Source organism: Ostrea edulis, chromosome 6 (assembly GCF_947568905.1).
Source record: "Ostrea edulis chromosome 6, xbOstEdul1.1, whole genome shotgun sequence".
Classification (NCBI taxonomy): domain Eukaryota; kingdom Metazoa; phylum Mollusca; class Bivalvia; order Ostreida; family Ostreidae; genus Ostrea; species Ostrea edulis.
Genome location: NC_079169.1, coordinates 88,825,226 through 88,846,219, shown reverse-complemented (window position 1 = coordinate 88,846,219; position 20,994 = coordinate 88,825,226). Strand labels below are relative to the sequence as shown.

Genomic DNA, 20,994 nt, shown 5'->3' with positions numbered 1-20,994 from the left:
CACATGAAACTGGAGGACATTACAGGGAAGACAACTCTAGGTTATTTAACACGCTCTTGTTGGGAAATATTATAAATCATACTGGTAGAAAATGTTTAATGATTATATGTTATCCATTTCAAACTTCTAACTTCCTGTCTTCAATCTCAAAACCTCCGGTAAATAACTCCGGTTTGTGTTTCCCATTAACTTGAAGAATATTTTCCTTCACATTTATTTCCATAAATATATATTGTACACATTAACAACAAAAATAAATAAGACAACAATTCAAATTAATTGATAAAACTAGTAACACATGTCACCTGCTGTGACCTTGACCCTGAATCTCAAACTCTAACAAATGTTTCCCAACGGTGACGAATATTTCAAGTTATCACAAAGACACAATGTGCTGAAAAAGTTCACGAATATTTCAAGTTATCACAAAGATACAATGCGCTGAAAAAGTTCTGACCACTTGCTTAGGAGTTTGATCACTCAAATGGACAGCTAACAAATGTCACGCAGAGTGATGAAAAAGTTTATCAGAGGTCATCTGGTCCTGTGAAATCATTGATGTAACTGTCATCGTCTTTAATGAAATCCTCGTAGAGGACATTGTGGCGACTAGAGGGCGGTGGATTATTGTGTTGACTGGAATCTGTAAGAAATGAATAACTTATAGTGTATAATCAACCACACCAATGATAATATTCAAGATATCTTAAAATGTTTACATCTCCAATGTTTTTGCTTTTTGATATCTTTACAAACTACAATGATAGCCATTTCCTCATAAATGCGTTGGAGTTGTAAAAGTGCAAATAAAAGCAGAACAAGAGGCCCATGGGCCACATTGCTCACCTGAGTCACCTTGGCCCATATCTGAAGACTTTCCATATATATTTGCATGTAAAACCTTAGTCCCTATTGTGGCCCCTACCTATCCCTGGAGGCCATGATTTTTTATAAACTTGAATCTGCACTATGTCAGAAAGCTTTCATGTAAATGTGAACTTCTTTGGCCCAATGGTTCTTGAGAAGAAATTTTTTAAAGATTTTCCTTATATATTTGTATGTAAAACTTTCATCCCCTATTGTTACCCCAACCTACCCCCAGGGGCCCTACTTTGAACAAACTTGAATCTGCACTATGTCGGGAAGCTTTCAAGTAAATCTCCGCTCTTCTAGCTCATTGGTTCTTGAGAAGAAGATTTTTAAAGATTTGTCCTATATATTTCTATGTAAAACTTTGATCCCCTATTGTGGCCCCATCATACCCCCAGGGGCCATGATTTGAACAAACTTAAATCTGCACTATGTTACGAAGCTTTCATGTAAATATCAGCTTTTCTGGCTCAGTGGTTCTTGAGAAGATGATTTTTAAAGATTTCCCCTATATATTTGTAAAACTTTGATCCCCTATTTTGGCCCTGTCCAACCCCCGGGGGCCATGATTTTAACAAACTTGAATCTGCACTATGCCAGGAAGCTTTCATGTAAATTTTAGCTTTTCTGGCCCAGTGGTTTTTGAGAAGAAGATTTTTAAATGACCCCACCCTATTTTTACATTTTTGTGATTATCTCTCCTTTGAAAGGGACATGGCCCTTCATTTGAACAAACTTGAAAGCCCTTCACCCAAGGATGCTTTTGGCCAAGCTTGGTTGAAATTGAAATTGGCAAGTGGTTCTGGAGAAGAAGTCGAAAATGTAGAAAGTTTACGGATGGACAGACAGACGGACAACAGGCGATCAGAAAAGCTCACTTGAACTTTCAGCTTAGGTGAGCTAAAAATGTAGTGTTTCTACTTTAACAGTTAAAAATGCTGACAGAATTGAAAGTAGAATGTAAATATAAGAAATAAACTTCACTTTTGAAAATACATGCGAATATGAACTGAAATACTTCACGCCTGCATTACACTTCATGAAGTACATGTATGTCAGTGTGAAGTGTTACAGTTCATCGTGTGAAGGTAATCAAGTGACCTATGTCATAACTTCTATAAGGAACACAAAATTAAGAGTTGGATAAACACGGACCCCTGGACATATCAGAGGTGGGATCAGGTGACTAGGAGGAGAAAGCATCCCCTGTTGACTGGTCACACCCGCCGTGAGCCCTGTATCTCGATCAGGTAAACGGAGTAATCCGCAGTCAAAATCAGTGTGTAGAGAATTCATGCATTTTCAAATATGAAATTTATTTCTTGAATGTAATAAGTCTGAATTTGCAATGAACCTTTTGTGTTTTTCCCTTCAGGAGGCGACAGACGAGAATCTTCTACCGTAAGTCCAGCAACCAAATTGATAAAAATCCTAAAACAAGAGGCCTCTATTATTCCTTGTAACAACAAAATACAGTCTACTCCATATAAACTAGAACTCAGGAGGATGCAGTCAAACAGTATCATATTGATGGATTAATCACTATTCAACTTACCACATGGCAAAATTAGCTGTATAGAAATCATCGAACACAAAATATGACACGGCAGAGGCTAATATCTGAAAGAAAATGAAGGTTACTCAATGCTGTTCGGAAATAAACACAGGATATAGAGAATGCGCCAGTGTCTCAATACACAGTAAAACACTTACATGTATCATATTTATGATTTCATTAAAAAGTAGATACACTAGCCGTTTACCTTCGAGAAGCCCTGAACTTTAGCAAAATCTGTTGGTCCCAATTCTTTTTCCTGTAAGTTTATGGACTGTATACATAACAAAACACCAAATACCCCACTGAAAATAAAAGTGAAAATTACTCTATTACAGCTGGGTACGATATGCTGAAAAGTCCACAACTATAAAGTATAAAAGTATAAAAGTATTCTACTGTCGTTTACATACCTCAAGATGCACCCAAACCAAAACTTGGAAAAATAGAGATAAGGAAAACTGGCTGCTTCAAGAGCATCTCCTGAAACACATTACATGACATGTAACTGTGACCTGTAACTGTGACCTTTTGTTGGTTGTTTTTTTGTTTCAAGTCCCATCTTTGTTTAACGTTCCATCGAGAATTTTTTACTCATATTGGAACATCACCAGTTGTAGGTGAAGTACCACAAATTTAGACCCATGCTTAGTGCTCAGGGCCGTGGCAGTAAGGGTTCTTCATCATGCCAATGCCTGCTGCGACCTCCATGTTAAGGTCATATCCGAAAAACCTGTGATTTTCACTTCTAAATGCTGAGTGTTTGGCAAAGGAGCAATCACTACTTATTTTAACGTTTAAGGTTTGATGTGGCCATGGCATGGGTGGGGCTCACAACCTCCCGGTTATGAAGCGAACGCTCTACCACTGAGCTACCGCAACCAACAACTTTTTGTTGTCTTACACAAAAAATTGTATTGTGTATCCACAAGTTTGTAAGGAATTGATGTTCCAAGTTCTTAGTTTATGAGAGTAAACAACATACATTGGGTTATTACTGACAAAACAGCAGAAAATGTAAATACACACGTATATTGATAAAACAGTGGAAAATGTATAAATATATGGATAAAACAGTGAAAAATGTAAATATATGGATAAAACAGTGAAAAATGTAAATATATTGAATCATTACAGTTACAATTTTCATTGTTTTGGAAACACTTTTTAATAAAACACAAAATGGCAATTTGTATATACAACACTTAGAATTATTACATAGATACACATATCTTACAATTTTAATTTACTAGACAAAGAATTGCATGTTGTTGGTTTTAATAAACACTTACCTAGTAAATAACTTGAGGGTGCAAACAAAATTATGCTGCAACAAAAAAACAACAACAAAAAAATAAATAAATATATATATACAATGTATATACATGTATAAACATTAAAAAGCCGATTGTGTATACTTGACTAGCGTCTTAGCTTCTTCAGTAGTATAATGACCTTGAGATATTCTTATTAGCAAGCGAAGCTCGTGTCGCTAAGCGACGTGACAAGCTCGCTCCAATGATTACACATATGAGTCACGTGATTTGCTCTTCATCAGCTGAAAAAAGATGAGTATCACCCATAATGCTTCCGAAAAAATGTCGCCGTCAATGCGGTATACTTCATTGACAAACCCGTAATTAAAATAATTAGATTATTTAGAAAGTACCATAAACGTTATTAAATTCCAGACAAGCTTTCTCATAGCTTTTAAGCTTTTAAAAAACATTTGGTTTTTGCTTGGTTGGAGAGAAGAAGAAAAAAAACATTGCAGCTAATATGACGTCACAATTTGTAACTGTTTACATCAAGCGCGTTATATTTCCCGCGTTAAATGAAGAGGCGGATAAAAGTCGTGTTGCAAGATGTTAATGGGCTTCGCTCGTCTCAACGGTCACACCGTACAACATATTATACTACTACTTGTGTAGATTTCTTTCTATATATTTTTATATTGGATTAGATATTTCTTTACTAACCATAAGATACTTTATACACATGGTTAGTTTCATTTATTTTTTATTTATATTCAAGCGTTTATTTTTTAAAAATTGTTTTTACAGTAAACATTTCTCTAAGTATTGTACTTCTTTTGCTAGTAAATGAAATACGGTATAATCTAAAAGATCTCACCAGTAGATATAATTACAATACAACTTCTCCAATGAGCTGCAAAAAATAAATTAATTTATTAAATAAAATAAAAGAACAAATTCCAGGGAGGCACATTATCTAATACACCAGCCCAGTTCAAAATTAGATTGCTTGCTCAAAAAGCTAAAAATTAGATTGACCCAATATTATAATATTTAGTCCACAGATATACATATAGTTTCAATATCTTTCAGTAAATTTTCCATTTAGGTAAGATATTCTACAGAGATTCTAGATTACCTTGACTTTAACCTTCCGGTCATCAATTTCGTGTAAATTTGTAAACCTCCTATAAACAAGAAGAATTTCATCATTAATTCTCATTCCAATTAATGATGATCAAAGTGAATAATTACCCTAAACAAGATGATCAAAGTGAATAATTACCCTGACCAAGATGATCAAAGTGAATAATTACCCTGAACAAGATGATCAAAGTGAATAATTACCCTGAATAAGATGATCAAAGTGAATTATTACCCTGACCAAGATGATTAAAGTGAATAATTACCCTGACCAAGATGATCAAAGTGAATAATTACCCTGAACAAGATGATCAAAGTGAATTATTCTGAGTTGGACAAAGAAAAATACTCTGATCACAATAATGTAAGCAAATTGCTCCCATCTAGACAATCAAAAGTGAATTACTCTGATCTAGCAAATCATTCCAACCATTAAACATAACAAGAGGCCCATGGGCCACATCGCTCACATGAGTCACCTTGGTCCATATCCGAAGACTTTCCATATATATTTGCATGTAAAACCTAGTCCCTATTATGGGCCAACCTACCCCTGGAGGCCATGGTTTTTGCAAACTTGAATCTACACTATGTCAGAAAGCTTTCATGTAAATATCAGCTTTTCTGGCTCAGTGGTTCTTGAGAAGAAATTTTTAAAGATTTTCCCTATATATTTGTATGTAAAACTTTGATCCCCTATTGTGGCCCCATCCTACCCCAGGGGGCCATGATTTGAACAAACTTAACTCTGCACTATGTTAGGAAGCTTTCATGTAAATATCAGCTTTTCTAGCTCAGTGGTTCTTGGGAAGAAGATTTTTAAAAGATTGTCCCTATATATTTGTATGTAAAACTTTGATCCCCTATTGTGGCCCCATCCAACCCCCAGGGCCCAGGATTTTTAATAAACTTGAATCTGCATTATGTCAGAAAGCTTTCATGTATATACCAGCTTTTCTGGCTCAGTGGTTCTTGAGAAGAAGATATTTAAAGATTTTCTCTATATATTTGTATGTAAAACTTTGATCCCCTATTGCGGCCCCATCCGACCCCCGGGGTCATCATTTTAACAAACTTGAATCTACACTATATCAGGAAGCTTTCATGTAAATGTCAGCTTTTCTGGCTCAGTGGTTCTTGAGAAGAAGATTTTTAAAGATTTTCCCTATATATTTGTATGTAAAACTTTGGTCCCCTATTGTGGCCCCATCCGACTGCTGGGGGCCAGGATTTTAACAAACTTGAATCTGCATTATGTCAGAAAGCTTTCATGTAAATATCAATCTGATTGAAACCAGATCCTGAGATCCGCTCACTTAGATCGCTACACTAGGATCTGACGTAACCCCATATAGGGTCACGTCCGCATGACCTTTCGTTAAGCCAATCAAATATACCCTGTCGATTTATACCAACGATAATTTTTCTCCCATGAACCTTTGCGTCATTATTTACGTTAGAGATGCAAAACAAAAAAACAAAAAAAATGGCTGCGCGTTTGACAGACGACTGCACACCTTTCAAAACATGCGATTTAAACAACGTCTGTTTTCTCTGCGGGTTTTCTTTCATTCAAACGCTCAAAAATCCCGATGGAGTCCACAATTCAAGGAAAATGGCTGCGATTGTTTGGTTTGAAAGAAAACATATCGCAGCTAGATTCGACGTCACAATGCACCGTTTACGTCGACTGGCGTTATATTCCTCGCGTTATTTAAGTAAACCATCTTGAAAACTATTCAATTCGTACCCGTCCCTATTCATACATAAATCTGAATTCACAATTAATTTAATTTGGGTATATTTCATATTGTACGTTTTGTTGTTTGAAAGAACGGAATAGATTAGGCATTATTGCAAAAGTTTAAAATTCGTTATGCGAGAATATACAAATTTACAGTGTGGAATAAACTTCGTGGGAGAGAGATTACAGCAATTTGTTTACGAATTGCCAGGAACCGCCTATTAAAATAGCCATCATTGTCTGTATGGCGCAATCTGACTGGCTGATAGTTCTCATGAATATTCCCAGCGAAAGGTCATGCGGACATGACCCCCTATGGGGTTACGTCAGATCCTAGTGTAGTGATCTAAGTGAGCGGATCTCAGGATCTGGTTTTAATCAGATTGATGTAAATATCAGCTTTTCTGGCTCAGTGGTTCTTGAGAACAAGATTTTTAAAGATTTTCCCTATATATTTGTATGTAAAACTTTGATCCCCTATTGTGGCCCCATCCGACCCTCGGGGGCCAGGATTTTAATAATTTAGAATCTGCACTGTATCAGGAAGCTTTCATATAAATCTCAGCTTTTCTGGCTCAGTGGTTCTTGAGAAGATTTTTCCTATATATTTGTATGTAAAACTTTGATCCCCTATTGTGGCCCCATCCAACCCCCGGGGGCCATGATTTTAACAATTTAGAATCTGCACTACCTAATAAAGCTTATGTGTAAATTTCATCTTTTCTGGCTCAGTGGTTCTTGAGAAGAAGATGTTTTAATGACCCTACTGTATTTTTACCTTTTCTTGATTATCTCCCCTTGGAAGGTGGCCTGGCACTTTATTTTAGCAATTTAGAATTCCCTTTACCTAAGGATGCTTTGTGCCAACTTAGGTTGAAATTGGCCCAGTGGTTTTTGAGAAGAAGTCAAAAATGTTAAAAGTTTACAGACGGACGGACGCCGGAATACATGTGATCAGAAAAGCTCACTTTTAGCTCAGGTCAGCTGTGACTGAGTTTGACAGCAAAAGTACATTAAAATTAATATAGATAAATTACTGAACACTTATTTTTTATTTCTGATGTGTTATTTCAATTTCTCAGTGAATCTGCATGTTTACAATATTTACAATACTATACAATAATACTACATCAATCACCCTGCCTTTTTCAGTTACCTGTGAAAATAATGTGAACTCCAATCCAGATGTATCCTTGTTGACTGAACTGAAAGTAGAACATAAAAATCATAAAGTACAGAAAGCAAGACATAGAATTTATTACCTGACCTTACATGTAAATTCTAATTAGTAATTAATCATTTTTAACTGTGTCCCTAGTTTTCTTTACGATTTTGTATATCATTAAACAGTCAAACTGTTACCTGCATGGTTGCAGAATGAACTGTTATGTATTATAAGCATCTCAGCAATTTTCAACACCATGTTTACTAAATGACAGTTTCACTTACAATATGGTTAAGTTTAGTAATATATATCATGTATTGCAGTTTCTTGGATACCAGTCAGCTGACGTCCTTCAGTAGGGGAGATGATCTGGGACACTGTTGTTGTCAGCCTTCAGCCTTCGGCAACAATTCTTCTCCCTACCTTGGGACAACAATTTGACTGTTCCCCAAGAAGCCATGCAATAAGTGTATAATGTAATGGAAAAGAAATAATACCAATAAGAGAATGAGATAGATTCTCAATAGAAATGGAAATATTAACTCTAATTTAGAGAAAATAACAGCTTCTTCGGAAATGATGATACATATAATTTTCATCTAGAGACAGCTTTTGGATCCACCCCTGAAATGTGTTTACCTGTGGATCACTGTGAATGATGACAATGGAGGATATTACGGTCAACATCATCATACAGTACGTAAAGAAACTCGTCAACTGTTAATATAAAACGAAAGATTGCTACACACAATGTATTTCATGCCTAAATTTATACTTTATGAACTAGACATCATTTCATATAAAATGTATGATAAATAAAATATTTCAGAAATAAGACTTTGAATTGTAGCATAACCTTCTTATAGTCGACAAATCTTTGAAAAATATGTGATCCATACAAAATCTACACAATGACCTATCACAACACAACAATTATATAGACATGTGTCTGGAGAATGCGATTATCAGGATTATCAAATCTTCACATGTGCACAACATTTATAAACATGTACCTAGAGAATGGGATTATCAGGATTATCAAATCTTCACATGTGCACAATATTTATATAGACATGTACCCAGAGAATGGGATTATTGGGATTCTAAAATCTTCACATGTTCACAACATTTATAAATATGTACCTAGAGAATGGGATTATCGGAGTTATCAAATCTTCACATGTTCACAGCATTTATAAACATGTACCTAGAGAATGGGATTATCGGAATTATCAAATCTTCACATGTTCACAGCATTTATAGACATGTACCTAGAGAATGGGATTATCGGGATTATCAAATCTTCACATGTTCACAACATTTATAAACATGTACCTAGAGAATGGGATTATCTTCCACATACATGTACATTCCTTACTGTCCACCTTTTACATCTTAGTACAGTGAAAACTGTCTATTCTGACACCGGTGCAATCCGTTTCACTGGATATTCCAACCCTTATTTTCAAAATCAATATTACTATTTTTACACTGTTTCTTCCAAAACTGTGTTCCGACAAAACATTTGTCTGCCAGTATATGTGGGATCAGAAAGGTTTTATGTGTAAGGGGATCATACAATGCCATGCCTAAATATAAAAAAACTAAAACACACTTTATGAACAAAGCTATACAAGATAATACACAAATGCTGCATAAAGAAATTCAAACATGCTCCAAGTGATTAACGCTTCAAAAACCATTCACAATAAAATCAAATTTCAAATCCCATTTTAATCCCATTCTCTAAATATATACATGCACATTGAATATCTTTACCTCAAAATAAATTAAGTGCCTACTGTACATATTAAGCTAATTTCAAAAGAAAAAGAAACAAAAGCAAATTAAACTTGCATTATTTGAATGTGATAAAAATAAATTCAAAATAAGTATAACAGAAAAATGATACCTTAATCTGATTTAACAATATCAATATATTGACAAAAACTGAAACAAATATCGCACAACCAGAAAACACTGACAACTAAATGTATATAGAATACACTGGTAGGCGGATACAGAGTGATTAGATTTTAATAGATAACGAGGTAAATCAAACACAGCGTGATAGAGTTGTCATGGTAATGTAACAGCTGATAGGGTTGTCATGGTAATGAAATATACATACTGTCTGTGTTAGGATCATTTGCACTCCACACATGATGACCGAGGCTAAATTCTGCAGGGCAAAGAACACAGGCAATGGCTGAGGGGAGAAAAAAGCTGGGTCAACTCTATACACAAAAATCCTTAACTGTACAATCAACATCACATTGGCTAGAATCAGCATTACCATTTCTTTAAACAGATTCAATGTTACATTTCAAACTTATCTTTAGCAATCAACATCACAAATTAACATTATACCGTAAAACATGGTTACAGCAAACATGCTTATAATGAATTCATGCTTACAGCAAAGTAATTTTCACTCTCTGTAGTTTTCAAATATATTATGGACTTATTCAATATTGACTTACTAATATAATGAATGGAAATTGTTTGTCCCCTAGCACTTCATTTTAAGTGTGTTTTACTGAAATTAGTTTGATCTAAATTGATATGACATTTACATTAACAAGATCCAACAATACATTCACTGGAGCTACTTATGAAGAGGAGACAATCAAAATCATTATCGTTTGCTAAGGTATAGACTTGTGGCTTACTAAATTAGCGAGATCCTTCGATGCCATTCTTACTAGATTAGCAAGACCCTTTGATCCCGAGCTTACTAAATTAACTAGACCCTTTGATCCCATGCTTACTAAATTAGTGCAACACTTCTATCCCCTGTTTGCTAAATTAGCGAGACTCTTTAATTATGTGCTTAATAAATTAGCTAAACCCTTTGATCCTGAGCTTACTAAATTAGCAAGACCCTTCGATCCTGTGCTTACTGAATTAGCAAGTCTGACCCTTCGATCCCAAGGTTACTAAATTAGCAAGATCCTTTGGTCCCGAGCTTACTAATTTAGTGAGACCCTTTGATCCCGTTCTTACTAGATTAGCGAGACCCTTTGATCCCGAGTAGACAGATCCGGCAAACAGCATCATACCAGGTATCCATGGAACCCAATCTGACCTAGTAACGAAACATTTCAAGTTTTTCAATCATTAAGAATATTTCTCATGTATAAAATGATTTACATCTGATATATGCATACATTAAGATCATTTAAAATGAACATGTCATATATGTTTAGATCATTTACAATGAATATATGTATATATTAAGATAATTCAAGATAAATGTATGAATATATGATATTTTTCAAAAAACATAAAAAGATAATTTACAACATATATATACGCAATTTGCAACATATATATATTTTGAGATAATTCATGACAAATATAGAAATTTGCTCTACCTGCTGGTGTCTGTCATCATTGTTGGGATATGTTTCGAGACCATGAGGATTCGCAAGACTATAAAACCGACAAGAGTCTGCCATCTGTGACAAAAAAACATGGAGTCTGTACACAGTAATACTAAGAACTAGTTAGTTTGTGATTGGTTATAAATTCATAGTTTGAGCTATATAATAGTGAGTTTGTGATTGGTTATAAATTCATAGTTTGAGCTATATACTAGTGAGTTTGGGATTGGTTATAAATTCATAGTTTGAGCTATGTACTAGTGAGTTTGGGATTGATTACATTTCATTGTTTGAGCTATATACTAGTGAGTTTGGGATTGGTTACATTTCATTGTTTGAGCTATATACTAGTGAGTTTGGGATTGGTTATAAATTCATAGTTTGAACTATATAATAGTGAGTTTGGGATTGGTTACATTTCATTGTTTGAACTATATAATAGTGAGTTTGGGATTGGTTATAAATTCATAGTTTGAACTATATAATAGTGAGTTTGGGATTGGTTATAAATTCATAGTTTGAACTATATACTAGTGAGTTTGGGATTGATTATAAATTCATAGTTTGAACTATATACTAGTGAGTTTGGGATTGGTTATAAATTCATAGTTTGAGCTATGTACTAGTGAGTTTGGGATTGATTACATTTCATTGTTTGAGCTATATACTAGTGAGTTTGGGATTGGTTACATTTCATTGTTTGAGCTATATACTAGTGAGTTTGGGATTGGTTATAAATTCATAGTTTGAACTATATAATAGTGAGTTTGGGATTGGTTACATTTCATTGTTTGAACTATATAATAGTGAGTTTGGGATTGGTTATAAATTCATAGTTTGAACTATATAATAGTGAGTTTGGGATTGGTTATAAATTCATAGTTTGAACTATATACTAGTGAGTTTGGGATTGATTATAAATTCATAGTTTGAACTATATACTAGTGAGTTTGGGATTGATTATAATTTCATAGTTTGAGCTATATAATAGTGAGTTTGGGATTGGTTACATTTCATTGTTTGAATCATATACCAGGGTATCCTAGTAAAATACTACCACAGTCATAACAATCAGGAATGAATACTGCAAACCAAGTTTTATTTCCTTGTGAGAATTTGTTGTGAATACAGGTATTTCTCAATGTGAACCATTCCTTTACCATCTCTTGTGTTTGTGTAAGGTAATTTTGGTCGTTTAAATTAGTCGACATGAACAAGTTCATCACTGGTAAATTGACACAAAAAAGGTGCCGCAAATAAAATATGGTTTAACTACAGAATCTTTTAAACAGATTTAATTAAAATTCCAGGATTATATAAGAAAGTTTATTGTCTCCAGTCTAGTACAATCAAGTCATGCTTTACTATCTGTGCAACATGTAGATTGCTGATTAAGTGCTCAGTACATATAAACAAGTCATGCTTTATTGTCTGTGTAACATGTAGACTGCTGATTAATTAAGTGCTCAGTACATATAAACAAGTCATGCTTTACTATCTGTGTAACATGTAGATTGCTGATTAAGTGCTCAGTACATATAAACAAGTCATGCTTTATTGTCTGTGTAACATGTAGATTGCTGATTAAGTGGACTGTATACATACCCCTGGAACACAGTTGGGTATTTGAAGTCTAGAACAGATAGGACATACTACAAAGTAAAAAACAGAAATGATTGAAATCAAAATTTTGATCACTTGGTACATGTGGGGAATCCAACCAATAAAAACTATGTAAAACAAAATAATGAAATTCTGATTAGTTTTATAGCTACATGTCTACAAATCATTTGCTGGACTAAACTCTACTTTTATTAAGCATTTCTTAGTTATCCCCCCCCCCCTTGTAAGGTGACATAACCTTTCTATTGGACACATTGATTTCCTTTAATATCACAAGAATGCTTTGTGTCGTATTAGATTATTTCAAAAATGGTAATTAACAGACAAATGGACAGAACTCAATTGAACAAGAGGCCCAAGGGCCACATTGTTCACCTGAGTCAACTTGGCTCATATTTAAAGATTTTCCCTATATATTTGTATGCAAAACTTTGATCCTCCCTCCTTTGTGACCCCATCCTACCCGTGGGGGCCATGATTTTAACAAACTGAAATCTGAAATATATCAGAAAGTTCTCATGTAAATATCAGCTTTTCTGGCGCAGTGGTTCTTAAGAAGAAGATTTTTAAAGATTTTCCCTATATATTTGAATGTAAAACTTTGATCCCCTATTGTGGCCCCATCCGACCCCTGGGGGCCATGATTTTAATAAACTTGAATCTACATTATGTCAGGAAGCTTTTGTGTAAATCTCAGCTTTTCTGGATCAGTGGTTCTTGAGAAGAGGATTTTTAAAGATTTTCCCTAGATATTTCTATGTAAAACTTTGATCCCCTATTGTGGCCCCATCCAACCTCCGGAGGCCATGATTTTAACAAACTTGAATCTGCATTATGTCAGGAAGTTTTCATGTAAACCTCAGCTTTTTGGCTAAGTGGTTCCTGAGAAGAAGATTTTTAAAGATTTATCCTATATATTAGTATGTAAAACTTTGATCCCCTATTGTGGCCCCATCCAACTCCCGGGGGCCATGATTTGAACAAACTTGAATCTGCAGTATGCCAGGAAGCTTTCAAGTAAATTTCAGCTTTTCTGGCCCAGTGGTTCTTGAGAAGAAGATTTTTAAATGACCCCACCCTATTTTTGCATTTTTGTGATTATTTCCCCTTTGAAAGGGACATGGCCCTTGATTTGAACAAACTTGAAAGCCCTTCACCCAAGGATGCTTTGTGGCAAGTGTGGTTGAAATTGGCCCAGCGGTTCTTGAGAAGAAGTCGAAAATGTGAAAAGTTTACGATGCCGACGCTGCCAACGACGACAGACAAATTTTGATCAGAAAAGCTCACTTGAGTCTTTGGCTCAGGTGAGCTAAAAATAAAAAGCTCAAGCAATGACCTAGGCCAGTTTAAATGTGTAAAATCAATCAATGACGTAGGTCAGTTTAGATATGTAAAATCATCAAATAACCTAGGCCAGTTTAGATGTGTATAAAATCAACCAATCAACCAATGACTACGCCAGTTTAGATGTGTAAAATCAATCAATGACTACGCCAGTTTAGATGTGTAAAATCAATCAATGACTACGCCAGTTTAGATGTGTAAAATCAACCAATGACTACGCCAGTTTAGATGGATAAAATCAATCAATGATCATGCTTTCAATAAAATTTAAGTACACTATGGAGAGAAATATCGATACCCACCTTATTGACAAAGTTTGTAAAGACAAACAACAAGGAATATATTCCTATTTCTGATGCTAGTTTCTTGTCATCCCCCAAAACAGTCCACATGATCGGAACCAATCACTAGGTCTCTTCCACTCCTAGCTCATGGTTACTGCTCCTGTAAAAACATGTCCTGTTTTAAGTCATGCACCTCCACAATACATCCGAGTATTTGGAACCCAGAACACAAATATTGATAATCAAATTAGTTCCCTTTTCTTCACAGCATTCACACCATTTGATAATTTTGTCAGTGTGTGAATAATAGACTGTAAATTGTTCCTGGTTTTGATTGACTGTTATGATGTCTAACACCCTGCAGTGTTTATCAGAAGTGATTATCAATGATTCCAGAAAGGAGATTTTAATGTTGCACTGTGTTGTAGTGTACGTGTCAATGATGGTGTCGTCTGAAAATTTTCATGTCAATTTATCTGTGAAAAATTGGGTAAAAATGATATTAGATAAAAAAAACTTTTTTGAGTGCATGTGTTTTAAAAAATATTTTGAATTGTTACTTTGTTGCTAAAAGACATGAGAAGTATTTTTCATGAATTTTTTTCTAAACAAAAATATCTTGCAAATTCAATTATCCTTAAAAAAAAATCCGAAAACTTCATCTACAGCAGAAATAAACAGATTAACAATGTTAAGGAAGTATACTACATTGCCATAATGGCTGACTTCCTTTTAAAACATATGAATGAAAATATTTAATAAATACAATATTGTATCAGCAATATTTGTATATATATATATATTATATTCCTTTTTTAAGTTGATCGCCTAGCTGGGTAGCTCAATTAGTGAACATGTCTACTGCTGATGCAGGTTCAAATCCAGCGGGGGTTTTAAAGTTTGATTAATACAGTAAATTTGAAAGTCTTGAATTTTTAGTATATTATTGTACATATCCTTCAATTTTCATCCATATAAAATTTCTCTGGTGTATTGATTTACTCGGGTGACCTGATAAAACTTAAAACAAAAGCAACAATGATAAAATCAGTAAAAATAAATCAACTACTCCTTGGTGGCAAAGGTACGCAAAACCCTTATTTCCTGATGAAAAAAATAATAATGTTACAATAATACAATCATTCATTATATTCATTCCTGGGCCACAAAAGTACTCAAAACCCTTAATTCATGACTAGAAAAAAAAAATAGCAATAGGAGAACCATTCATTACCATGTTGATTTTTTTTACAAAATGCATCATTCTCAGATAAATTGCTTACAGCTACCTGCAAAGTTCTCTTCACAAATTGAACAATATATAGTAAAACAAAACCACCACTTTTTCTTGCACTAGAGGCCATGGGGAAAAACTTGGGACATACCATTCACCTCAAAAGAAATGAAATAATATTCTTTCTGTAACCACGATAATAAATTGTGTAAACAGAAGCCTTCTTCCATTTGTTGTAACAATTTCACTTGAACTTCAGTGATTTGCTGTCGTACAATCATTTCTTAACTTTTACGTATGGGTATATTCCGTCACGTCACGTGATGAATTAGTGAAATTTTATATAACACGTTGAAGACAATATTAATGCAGAAAAATACAAAGGTATCACCAAATTCTAGATGACAATTTGTGGCCAGTCATAATGATAATCAGACATTTTCCTAATGAACACTCACTCTGACCAGTACATTTTTTAAGATGACAATGTGCCAGTTCACTGTGCACGTTCAACCCAAGATTTTATTCAAAGAAATCACATAGCCATGATGAGCTAACAAGTCCTGATATCAACATCACTGATAATATATGGCTACAGAGACATGTTGGTAGGATAGAGAAAAAGGAGGATCTGTACTGTGAAATTCAGATTATCTAGACGACCATCACATCTCAGTACGTCCAGAGTTTATACCGGTCGATTCCAAGGAGGTTATGATGTGTGATTCAACTAAAAGGCCATCTTACGAAGTATTAGAGGGGAAGCCCACTCACGCCCCAAACGGTTCTCCATATAGGTAACACGTATTTACATGTTTAAAAGGAAAATATAGAAAACTGATGAAAATTAAACCATACTTATCGAACTTGAGAACATTTCGGTCGATTCAATTACAATTGTATGGACACGTATTTCTCCATTTTGAATCTCGTCTACCTAGTTCTTATTGTTCCGAGATGTTACATAAAATCCGTAAAAGCATGTAAATCATATTTTCTGAATCATATAAAAATACTAGAGATGGGCAATCAGTAAAAAAATTAAACATTCATCGTAAAATTCATTCAATTCAAATTTAGGCACATAAATTTGTTTTATTTTAAACCTAAATTATCTTCAAGTTGATTATACAGACTGATTGAATATTGTTTAACATCCCTCCTTAGAATCTTGAAAAATCACTCGTATCGAGATGTCACCATTGCTGGTGAAGGGCTGGAAAATCTAGGCCTATGCTCAGCGCTGGCCTTTGAGCAGGAAGGAATCTTTATCATGCCACATCTGCTGTGACACAGGACCTCTGTTTTTGCAGTCTCATCCAAAGGACTGGCGTGCGCCCCATTTAGTCGCCTTTTAGGACAGGCAAGGAGTACTGAGGACCTATTCTAACCCGTATCCCCTCGGGATGTTTTAGTTAGAATAAAATCATTAGAAATGAAAAGCATGTTTAGAAATCAAGTTAATAATCCCATACTTTTTATTTTCTTTTACCAAAATAGATTTCTTGATTTTTTATGTTGTTCTTATCTAATGACTCAGATACGTCAGCCATTTTTATTTTTAGTTAAGTCACGGCAGGAATATTATAAAAATTTGCTAAACACCAACGCTGATTATGACGTCACAATGCACTGTTTACATCAATCACGTTATATTTCCCACGTTCAATGAACAGTCAGATCAAATGGCCAAAGTTAAGATGCTTTGATAGAGCTCTGTCCTCACGTGTTAGGTGCTAACTTTGGGATATTTTTTGTCCTGTTATGGATATAGATACTAATGCTAATACTGCCCTCAAATATGGTCACGCCGTAAGAATAAATAAGTTTTTTATTACTTTAATCACTGTGTAAAACGAAATACTGAAGTTAGATGTCTAACCTAATTCCGTTGCGAATGTAAACACTCTGCTAATTAGTACAAATAAGACATATTGCATCATACTGTATAGATCATAGAGAGCGAAGCCCTCTCACAGCCTGAAGGGCCATCAGAGCGGAGCTCTCCCTATAGGTAACACATATAATGTTAAAAGGAAAATATGGAAAAACTAATGAAAAATTAAACCATACCTATGGAACTTGAAAATTTTGGTCCAAGTGGTGTAGATTTGAATACAGACACATGGATATGTATTTCTCCATATTGAATCTCGCTTGCCCAAGTTAACGCCGTTCTGAGAATGTTACTTAAAATCCGTATAAGCATGTAAATCTTTTTCTCTTAATCATATATAAATACTCCTTGATTAACGCGATTGTACCATGTCTCCTATGTTTGTGAATTTGCTAAACATCGACACTGAATATGATGTCACAATGCACTGTTAATATTGCGTTATGTTTCCCGCATTCAATGAATAGGTGGATCAAATGTCAATTAAAGTTAGGAGGATGCTCTCCTCATACGTTTAGTGCTAACTTCGGGATAATTTTTGTTCCTATTATGGATATAGATTCCATAGTTGCCAATACTTTTTGCTTCGCCCTCAAAAACAGTCATGACATAAGACATTTCTGAATCTTCATCTTGCTTGGTTATTTGAAATTTGTTGCTGATTTTTATGTGACAACCCCTTTTGCTTTTATTTTTCCTCCTATGTCTCACTTATCTGTAAATAATATGTCTTATGGCGTGACCGTGTTTGAGGGCGAAGCAAACATATTGGCATTAGTATTTAGATCCATAACAGGACAAAAATTATCCCGAAATATTAGCACCTAACGTGTGAGGACAGCGCTCAATCAAAGTATTCAACTTTTGACATTTTTGATCCGTCAATTCATCGAACATGGTGAGAGAATGTCACGTGGACATGTATTTCAATCTCCATTTTGAATCTCGTATACACAAGTTCACGTCGTTCGGAAATGTTGCATAAAATCTGTAAAAGTATGTAAATCTTATTTTCTTAATCATATAGGCCCCAAAATCACTCCTGGTCTCGAGTAACGCAAAATTTGTAACTTGTCTCCTCCTATGTTTATGAATTTGCTAAACACCGATGCTGAATATGACGTCACAATGCACTGTTTACATCAGTTGCATATAGTTTCCCACGTTCAATGAGTAGGCGGATCAAAAATGTCTAAAGTTAGAATACTTTGATTGAGCTCTGTCCTCACACATAAGGTGCTACCTTTGGGATAATTTTTGCCCTGTTATGGATCTACATACTAATGCTAATAGAGGGCGAAGCCCTCTCACGACCCGAAGGGCAGCGAGAGCGGAGCTCTCCCTATAGGTAAATCATATATATACATGTTTAAAAGGAAAATATAGAAAACTAATGAAAAATTAAACCATACCTATGGAACTTGAAAATTTTGGTCCCAATGGCGTTGATTCGAATACTATCGCATGGACATGTATTTCTCCATTTTGAATCTCGTGTACCCAAGTTCATGTCATTCTGAGATGTTACATAAAATCATGTAAATCTTATTTTCTTAGTCATATATAATCACTCCTCGATTTAAAACGCGAATGGTATCGTTACGTTTCCTATATTTGTGTATTTCCTAAACCGTGACCGACGCTGAATATGACGTCACAATGCACTGTTTACATCAGTTGCATAATGTTTCCCGCGTTCAATGAATAGGCGGATCCAAAATGTCTAAAGTTACAATACTGTGATTGAGCTCTGTCCTCACATGTTAGGTGCTAATATCTCGGGATATTTTTTGTCCTGTTATGGATCTAGATACTAAGGCCAATATTTTTTACTTCGCCCTCAAACACAGTCACCCTCTCACGGCCCGAAGGCCCGTGAGAGCTGAGCTCTCCCTATAGGTAACACGCATATACATGTTTAAAAGGAAAATATCTATAGGAAAATAATGAAAAATTAAACCATACCTATGGAACTTGAAAAGTTTGGTACCAATGGCGTCGGTTCGAATATTAGCGCGTGGACATGTATTCCTCCATTTTGAATCTCCTCTACCCTAGTTCACATCGTTCTGAGATGTTACACATAAAATCCGTAAAAGCATATAAATCTTATTTTCTTAATCATATATAATCACTCCACGATTAACGCCATGTTTTTTGTTGTGGTTCAAACGCTATGTTTGTAAATTTGCTAAATAACGACGCTGAATATGACGTCACAATGTACTGTTTACATCAATTGCGTTATATTTCCCGCGTTCAATATATAGGCAGATCAAATGTCCAAAATTAGGATGCTTTGATACAGCTCCGTCCGCGTGCTAACTTTGGGTTGTTTTTGTCCTGCTTTGGATATAGATACTAATGCCAAAATGTTTTTGCTTCGCCCTCAAACACGGTCATGCCGTAAAACATATTACAGTTCCGTCCTCGTGCTAACTTCGGGTTGTTTTTGTTCTGTTTTGGATATAGATACTAATGCCAAAATTTGTTTGCTTCGCCCTCAAACACGGTCACGCCGTAAAACATATTAGAGGGCGAAGCCCTCTCACGGCCCAAAGGGCCGTGAGAGCGGAGCTCTCCCTATAGGTAACACATATATACATGTTTAACAGGAAAATATAGGAAAACATTGAAAAATTAAACCATACCTATGGAACTTGAAAATTTTGGTACTAATGGCGTCGATTCGAATACTATCACGTGGACATGTATTTCTCCATTTTGAATCTCGTCTACCCTAGTTCACGTCGTTCTGAGATGTTACATAAAATTCGTAAAAGCATGTAAATCTTATTTTTTTAATCATATATAATCACTCCACCATTAACGCCATGTTTGTTGTTGTGGTTCAAACGCTATGTTTGTAAATTTGCTAAAAAGCGACGCTGAATATGACGTCACAATGTACTGTTTACATCAATTGCGTTATATTTCCCGCGTTCAATATATAGGCGGATCAAATATCCAAAATTAGGATGCTTTGATACAGCTCCGTGCTCGTGCTAACTTCGGGTTGTTTTCGTTCTGTTTTGGATATAGATACTAATGCCAAAATTTGTTTGCTTCGCCCTCAAACACGGTCACGCCGTAAAACATATTATTGTCGACTTTAAACATTTTTTTTTTTACTTACTAGACCATTCGTGAACAAACTCCTGTTACAAAGCCACTGACTACCTCTCATGTTTTTCCCCCCAATAGCTGATCTTGTACCTGCTTGTAGACAGTCAAGAAACTAAGAATGTAGTAGAAAGTAGAAACCAAAACTGCAAAAGCCTGAAAAGGCGAAACGTCAATAATATTACTCTCAGTCTACACAGGAAAAAGGTGAAGTGAAGTTAATAAAAACTTGAAAGGTCAACTTTATGTAATCCGAGCGGAAGTTGTACCAGATTTTCCAGCTCGACATCACCAATTTTTAATTTTTTATTATTTACATAATTTTAATCCTCTACTGAATGTCGAAATATTCCATCAAGAGAATTATATT

At 34.9% G+C, this 20,994-nt stretch overlaps 1 protein-coding gene across 1 annotated transcript; it reads right to left on the bottom strand.

Annotated features, from left to right (window-relative positions):
* Positions 1-200: 200 nt before the first annotated feature.
* LOC125646665 (transmembrane protein 241-like) lies at positions 201-20,859 on the bottom strand. The gene is made up of 16 exons (XM_048873154.2): positions 20,638-20,859; positions 14,389-14,530; positions 12,725-12,771; positions 11,111-11,194; positions 10,740-10,821; positions 9,865-9,942; positions 8,373-8,450; positions 7,725-7,773; positions 4,820-4,868; positions 4,559-4,594; positions 3,718-3,752; positions 2,839-2,908; positions 2,634-2,730; positions 2,426-2,490; positions 2,225-2,301; positions 201-643 (listed from the first exon to the last, which is right to left on the bottom strand). Exons 2-16 carry the CDS (start codon positions 14,476-14,478, stop codon positions 528-530), a joined length of 1,053 nt encoding a protein of 350 aa, XP_048729111.2. The 5' UTR covers positions 14,479-14,530; positions 20,638-20,859; the 3' UTR covers positions 201-527.
* Between the last annotated feature and the right edge of the window lie 135 nt (positions 20,860-20,994).